General features: G+C 47.1%; 1 protein-coding gene across 1 annotated transcript in view; it reads right to left on the bottom strand.

Moving 5' to 3' along the window:
- Znf23 (zinc finger protein 23) overlaps positions 1 to 6,970 on the bottom strand; it is an 11,947-nt gene extending 4,977 nt beyond the window's left edge. Inside the window, exons 1-3 of the mRNA XM_059264009.1 lie at positions 6,713 to 6,970; positions 2,717 to 3,816; positions 1,841 to 1,948 (exon numbers count right to left, since the gene is read on the bottom strand). Of these exons, the coding sequence (XP_059119992.1) occupies positions 1,841 to 1,948; positions 2,717 to 2,750 (142 nt within the window). The 5' untranslated portion in view covers positions 2,751 to 3,816; positions 6,713 to 6,970. The remainder of the gene's footprint in view (positions 1 to 1,840; positions 1,949 to 2,716; positions 3,817 to 6,712) is intronic.
- Positions 6,971 to 7,512: the final 542 nt, after the last annotated feature.

Consider the following 7,512-nt stretch of genomic DNA (forward strand, 5'->3'; position numbering starts at 1 on the left):
TTCACTCCAACTCCAGAAGTCATATTCCTGTTTTTTGCTTCCTCACTGACATTTGACAGGACTAGGTCCTCTGATAGGGAAGTATCTCTAACTCTTACTACTTCTCCACTGTGAAATCAAACCCAGTGCAAACTCATGCATTCTAAGCAATGCTCTACTACTGTGCAGTCCCAACTTTCTCCCATTATTATGTCTTGTTTGTCTTTGGTTTCTACTTAGGATAGATATTTTTCTTTTCTTTTCTTTTTTTTTTTTTAAATATTTTATTTTTAATGTGCATTGGTATTTTGCCTGCATGTCTGTGTGAGGGTGCTGAATCCCCTAGAACTGGAGTTACAGACAGTTGTGAGCTGCCATGTGGGTGCTGGGAATTGAACCCGGGTCCTCTGGAAGAGCAGTCAGTGCTCTTAACTGCTGAGCCATCTCTCCAGCCCTAGATATTTTTCAAATTGATTAACATCTGTACTTTTTTTCTTTTTTGTTTGGTTTCGTTTTTTGGGGGTTTTGTTTTGTTTTGTTTTGTTTTTTCTTTTTTGGTTTTTCAAGACAGGGTTTCTCTGTGTAGCTCTGGCTGTCCTGGAACTCACTCTGTAGACCAGTCTGGCCTCAAACTCAGAGATCCACCTGCCTCTCCCTCCTGAGTGCTGGTATTAAAGGCATGCGCCACCACTGCTGCACCAACATTTATACATTTTATGCAGATTAACAACTTATTAGTTCTTTACCAACTTTTATTAGTGACTTTCCAAATCCTATAGTATGGCAGATGTTAATATCCAGTGACTATTTCATCTTTACTAATACACCTTTGATTTAATTTTCTGAAGTACTGATCTGCCCACCAAAATCATATTTTCTAGCTTCTCTTGCAGAAAGGATCTAAAGTCCAGCAAGTAAGACTTCTATAGAAATCACTGGACTGAGTTATGAAAAAAGCCTTTGTTTTGTGTTTCAAAGTTTAACTGCCACCAGTGTCCTCATGCCCTCCACCTTCTCCCTCTGCCCACCCACTGCCTGTCTCATTTTTCATCCAAACAAATGAGACGAACTGCTGCCTATGGAATGGGAACCAAACACCTTTAATTAAGGACCTCACAGTATGAATATAAATGCAGACACTTGGCTGGGCCAAAGGCCTACTGACAGCTGTGTACTTGTTTTTGTTGTTGTTGTTTTGGTTTGGTTTGGTTTTTCGAGACAGGGTTTCTCTGTGTAGTTTTGGAGCCTATCCTGGAACTCACTCTGTAGCCCAGGCTGGCCTCGAACTCACAGAGATCTGCCTGCCTCTGCCTCCTGAGTGCTGGGATTAAAGGCATGTGCCACCACCACCTGGCCAGTCTGTGTACTTGTAAGAACCCTCAAGTAATCATTTACACATCAACACTCAAGAAGCATGGAATGGGGGAACCTTTTATTTATCCTCTCAATGTATAGATAATTATAATTTAACTAAGCTAGACCCTTGATATATGTTATCACGTTTAGTCCTGAGCCCACTGAGTGGGTACCATTGCCTCCTTTTATTTTCACATTTTCAGAGATGAGTTCACTAGACTGAAGAGACTTCAAGTAACTGACCTACTCAGTCATGGAACTAGAAAGAAACAGATTCCTGGGATGATACCTCAAGAAAAGCCTGTAGCTCTGAGCTCCATCTGTCTCCCTGTAAAAGCTGTTAAGGCTGTATCCTCCACTTTTAATGGCAATGCGAGATCCCCAGCCTTGTATGAAAATGGTGGGGTCAGAGATAGACTATGGCAGCTGGGAAAAAAATGCATTGCCATAATGCACAAATGTGGCACACATTTATGTTATGTTGGGCAATCTGTGCCTCGCTTACCAGTCCAGAGGCCCTGGGAGTCTGTTCCAGTGGCCAGCTGAGACAGGTTTTCCAGATCCTTTCCTTCCTCTAGCTGAGAGATCAAAGCTGGTTTGAGAAGTGGAAATCCTGATTTGGGAAGAAGAAACACAAGAGACATGAAAATCTCCCACAGGTGCATCCCTAACTTCTCCCAAGACGCCTCAGCAATGGGAAGATAAGATCTCTCAGAAAGGAGGTGGGTAGGGGTGAGAAGGGCCAGATTGTGAGCCAGGGTCTACATGCACAGAAAGCTGGGAGAGTTTGCCCAAAAGGGAAACCACTTCTTGATCTTGGGCTGAAATACTCAGAGTCCATTGAGATTCCTTAAAAAAGACTCAAGATAAGTAAGGCAAGGGGCAATCTGAAGAAGCCTCTATAGAATAGCAAGTTTCTATTTTTCACACCATGTCCAATATACAGCTTCTCTAAGGTAGTTCAAAATCATGCACTGGTCTCAGCAAAGTCCTATAACAGTTTGGGATTCGCTCTTCCAGCAGTCCTATACATAAAGAGTTAGAAAAAACCCACTTGCCGGGCAGCGGTGGCACATGCCTTAAATCCCAGCACTCGGGAGCAGAGCCAGGTGGATCTCTGTGAGTTTGAGGCCAGCCTGGTCTATAGAGCAAGATCCAGAACAGGTACCAAACTACACAGAGAAACCTTGTCTCAAAAAATTTTAAAAATAAATAAATAGAAAGAAAGAAAGAAAGAAAGAAAGAAAGAAAGAAAGAAAGAAAGAAAGAAAGAAAGCCCACTCATAAAGGATTGCCAGATCCCCACCTGCCACCTGTTATGAAGAAAAGAGCCAAGAAACCCAAAATAGCAGAGTCTGAGTCCCAGGGAGAGAGGCCTTACCCATGGAGGCCAAGTTCCTATAATTCTCCAGCATTACACCCCTGTACAGCGCCCTCTGTTCAGGGGACAGACTATCCCATTCTGTCTGGGTGAAGTACACAGCCACGTCCTCAAAGGTCACCGACTTCTGAAACAACAGGTTCTGGCTGCCCTAGGGCCAATTCCATGGCTCAGGCCCTAAGTGAGGGGCAGAGGGCAAAATAAGGGGCTTGGGGGAGGGGGCTTGTGAAGAGAACAAAGTTAGTAACAAAGGAAAATGGAGGAAAAAACACCAGGAAAGTCAACTATGGAATATCCGCCTTCTCTTACAGCAGAGAAACCGCGTGCCATTTTCACACTGGGCTGAAAGAAAAAGAATTCCCATAAGCAAATTCCACTACAGCAATTCTGCTCTTAGACAGGCTACCCCCTCACTGGCAGGCTGCTGGAGGCATCTGCAGTTCTCACTGCATCCCTGTGAGGTCCTGGCTCCTCTGTGGCTTACCTCAACCCCCTAGCCCCACTCATCACCCTCATCCCTCATATGGCAAAACAGATGTCCGCCACCCCAGCAGGGCAGCCGGGGCATCTATCCCATTTGCCCCCTGACTCCCCACACAGACCTCCAACCAAGGGCCCCAGGTCTCCTGTCTGTTCCTTGCTCCTGCTTCCCATCATCTTCCCCATCCCTCCACATCAGAGACAGAGCTATCCTTCTCATTCATCTGCAGCTCTTCTTTCCCACCCCAGCTATTACCGATCCCAAGCCCCTGCAGCGTCTCCATTCACATCCATGCACAGAGCACCACCTGGGTGGTTTCCACGGCCCTGCTCTCCAAAGGGATGCTCATGTGCAGTGGCACAGAGACCCCTGTGTGACTCCATCTGCTAGGGTCACTCGTCCTGCCACCTTCACTGGTCACTGCCCCAGTCTCTGCCACTTGCCTGTCCAGTTTGGCAGGTAGAAGCAGTTTTTATTCCAAGTCTCACCAGCTCTCTTCTCAGTTCTCAATCTGAACTGCCCAGAGGAAGGGATGAGGGACCCCACAGCTCACCTGGGGCCAAACTGACGGGATCATGGCTGCCATCACCTGGTCTCCCCTCTCAAGGAATGACTGGAGCTGAGGAGAAACAGAAGGTTGGGTGGGATGTGAGGCAAGCCACCCAATCAGGAGCACAGTTAAGACCTGAGGTACAAGCAGACAGGAAGAGGAGCTGCCAGAGAAGAGAGTGGTCCTCTCACTAGCTCAAGAGCCCAGTATTCTTCCCAGGACACTGATGTCTGCAGTTGGCTGCCCAGAAGCCTCTGCTTTGGCAAGTCTTACCAGCATCATATAAAGGAGTGACTACAAAACTTAGGCAGAGCCTAAAGACCAGCAGGCCAGGAGCTGACAATTCAGCTCAAGAGATAATATCCTCAAGTCTAAGTCACTTCCCTTTCTGTAACCAAGCATCGTTCGCTAGCTAGGTGCAGCATCCACATGGGGACTGCGAGTCAGGCTGCAGGAAGACACCATGCAGACAGGGGACAGCTGCTCCTCTACTTCCTACAAGTGCTCTCATTAGTAAGTGTCAAGAAGCCTAATGCTTGCCAGGAGCGATGGTGCATACCCATGATCCCAGCACGCAAGAGCTAGAGGAAGGAGGACCAGAGTTCAAGGCCAGCCTGGGCTGAGGCTTTTGTGCAGGCAGGCCTCAGCAGTCTGGCTTCCTGCATGGCCTAAGCTAATCTTGAGAAAGCTGGGCTAGAAGTGAGGTAGCAGGCTGCCTCTCTGTTCTTAATCTGAACTGTCCATTTTTGGATCACAGACATGCCAACCAGCTTCACAAAGCTGTAACCAACCTGCACAAGGAGCTATACCATATATACCCCATTCCTGCCCAAGGGCTTCTCCCATATTCTGTGTGAGATGCCTGCTGGGCCCTGAACTGCAGGCAAGTAAACATCCGTGAGGCCACCCTCGACCAGCAGGGGGCAGAATTAGGTGGGTAAGTGCTTTTCCATTAGCCCTAGAAAGGCATCCTTGAGATTCCAAGGCCCCTTAGAGACCCTGCAAGACAGAAGTCATTAAGGGCCAAGCCTGATAAGGCAACCTTGTATTGGTTTACTAACTAATAAACTAAATTGGCCTAGGAAAGCCTCCCTACTCATATATCTGAGTCCTGACCTGTACAGAATTGCAACCCCACTTGGTATATAAACAATTCAAAACCTAACTTAGGAACTGAGTCTCAGCCCATCACAGTGGCCAGGTTGGTCAAATCAGATTCAAATAAGGCAAGCACCCAGGAACAAAGCGACTGAGCTAGCTCTTCAGAAAGGCACTTCCTCTTTCCTGTCTATGAATGTCCAGCCGTGGCATCCCCAGTCTCGGCTGTTGTGGTGTTTGCAACCTGCCCAAGGGTCAAATCATTCTTTGCTCAGCTGAACTGTTAGGTTTAATTTGTCTATAGTTTTTTCTCTATTTTGCTCTCTTTGTCCTTCACTCGGTCCAGGTGACCACACTCATAGTTAAATTCCCACAGACAAAGAAAAAAAACTTTATCCTATGTTCTACATCTGCAAAAACCTAGACTACATGAGGATTTTTAATTTCTTCTACCTTCTTCAAGTTGCAGGAGTTTTTCAGTTATTTTCATTATTTCTTATTTGGCAATTAAAAACTATTCAACCATAAGTTTTCCTCTGGCTCACTCAGCATTAGCCCTCAACCAAGAGGGCTCAGAGGTTCTCATGTTCTACATTTGTAATTTCTATTTTAGAGTTCAGTAACTCTGATTTGTCTCTGATGTGATAATTATTATAATATATTGGTGCTGCTCACACTTTCTCTCCTAATAAGCTCTAGTTTTATTATTATATGTTTAAGTGGCCTGTTCTTTTACAGATTTTTTTTTTTTAGAGTTTTTGTTCTTTGTGTATGCTATTAATGTCTATCTTTTCTAATATCCTTTGGTATTTAAAAAGAAAACCTATTCTACAATGAAAAATATGTAATTCAATTTGAAGATAACAAGTCAACTCTATTAATACATGGTCAATCTCAATGCCAAAGATGTTTGAAAATTCAACATTCACACCTAATTTAAAAAAATAGGGGTGTCCAGGAGATGGTAAAGCAGAGGAAGTGATCAAATGAATTGATCAAATGCATTGAAAATGATCAAAATGCATTGTATACATGTATGAAATTCTCAAAGAATTAAAAAAAAACCTTGAAAAATGTATCCCTATGGATACATCTTCTCATATATAGGAGATATGCACCAAATATTCACCATGAGTACTATTTTTTATACATAACCAGCCTGAAAACAGGCTGCCTGTCCATTGAAAATACAAATTTCTGTATTGTTTTGATAAGTGAATATTACCCAGCAGGCAATACACTAATGAATTTAGAAATTAACTAAGTACCAGCTGACTATACACTAAGATGCTCAAAAGCAAAAGAGGTTAAATTATTTACATTATTAGTGCATATGGATACACTTGTAGAAATAGGCTGTGATTAACACAGACTTCAAAAAGAGTTGTTACCTCTAAGGGTGGGCGAGTCTGGGAGTCTGGTGAAGAACGAATGTACTGATGGATGCAGCAGTAAGGACCCAAACTCTTTAATTGGCTGCTCATAGGTTTTATTTTGTTTTTTTCTTCACACACACACACACACACACACACACACACACACACACACACACACACTTTGAACCTTGGAAAGAGTATTTTGACTATGGCAAGGCTATGACTAAAGACACCTGCATCCATCCAAATGCTGTACTGTCTTCCATGGGGTATGAAATAGCAATTCTGAAACGACTCTGTGTGTAGTCTAGCGATGTCGTAATCATGTGAGCGTGTGTGTGGGGCCGCATCACCTTTGGGGCCCTGACGTCGATGCAGCAGACCAGGCCTCAAAGCCTTCTGTCACCCGTGGCTGGGAAGGGGGCCCGGCTTTTCCTGCAGTGCCCCGCGCCCCTCACCCTGTCTGGGGCCCGGGGACACGCTGTACACACCTGAAGCGCCTGCAGGGCCGCAGCGCGTCAAAAGACTTGGGATGTCACCTCGCGCCGCTTCGCCCCCCGCACCGCAGTCACCCTCTGGCTGCAGGGACACAGCTTCTCCGACCGGCCACCTGCTAAGCGCTCCGGGCCTGGTGTGTAGCCGCCACCCACGCTTCGCCACTGCGGGCACCGAGCCCTGGTGGGCCGCAAGGCCGGCTGCGGGAGAGGCTGCGTGCGTGCGGACCGCCAGGACACCGCTCACCGCAGCGAGTCCGCGCGGACCGCCAGGACACCGCTCACCGCAGCGAGTCCGCACTCACCTGCGCCGCGCGGTCCGCGGCGCGGCCGGAAGTGCGTCACCGGCCCGACCCCGCCCCTCTAGGAGGGTTGCCCTCCCGGCCCGGGGTGCCCCTCCCGGCCTCTGCGGGGTCCCTCTGTCCCCTAGGGCTCAAGCCCTTCCTCGCAGTGGTCGGTCGGGTGGGGTCTGACGCCCGAGAACGTGACTTCTGGGGACCTAGACGGCCCCCCTCCCCCGAGAAAGGCCGCTGGAGCCGGTGTCTTGGTAAAGCGGCAGGTGCCTGCAGGTGGACTGTGCTCAGGGCCGTCACAGCTGGAGGAACCACGGGGCACTTTAAAAATGAGTGTTACGTAATGTCATGCCGGCCCGCTGGGCTTTAATCGCAGCTGTTCTGGAAGCTGAGGCTGGAGATGGAGCTTAGTGGTACAGTGCTTGTCTGTCACTCTAGATTCAATCGCCAGTTGCCAGTAATACAATAATAATTTCTGAGCACGCAATTCCTAACTGCCTGCTG

The sequence above is a fragment of the Peromyscus eremicus genome, chromosome 5 (genome assembly GCF_949786415.1).
Source record: "Peromyscus eremicus chromosome 5, PerEre_H2_v1, whole genome shotgun sequence".
NCBI lineage: Eukaryota > Metazoa > Chordata > Mammalia > Rodentia > Cricetidae > Peromyscus > Peromyscus eremicus.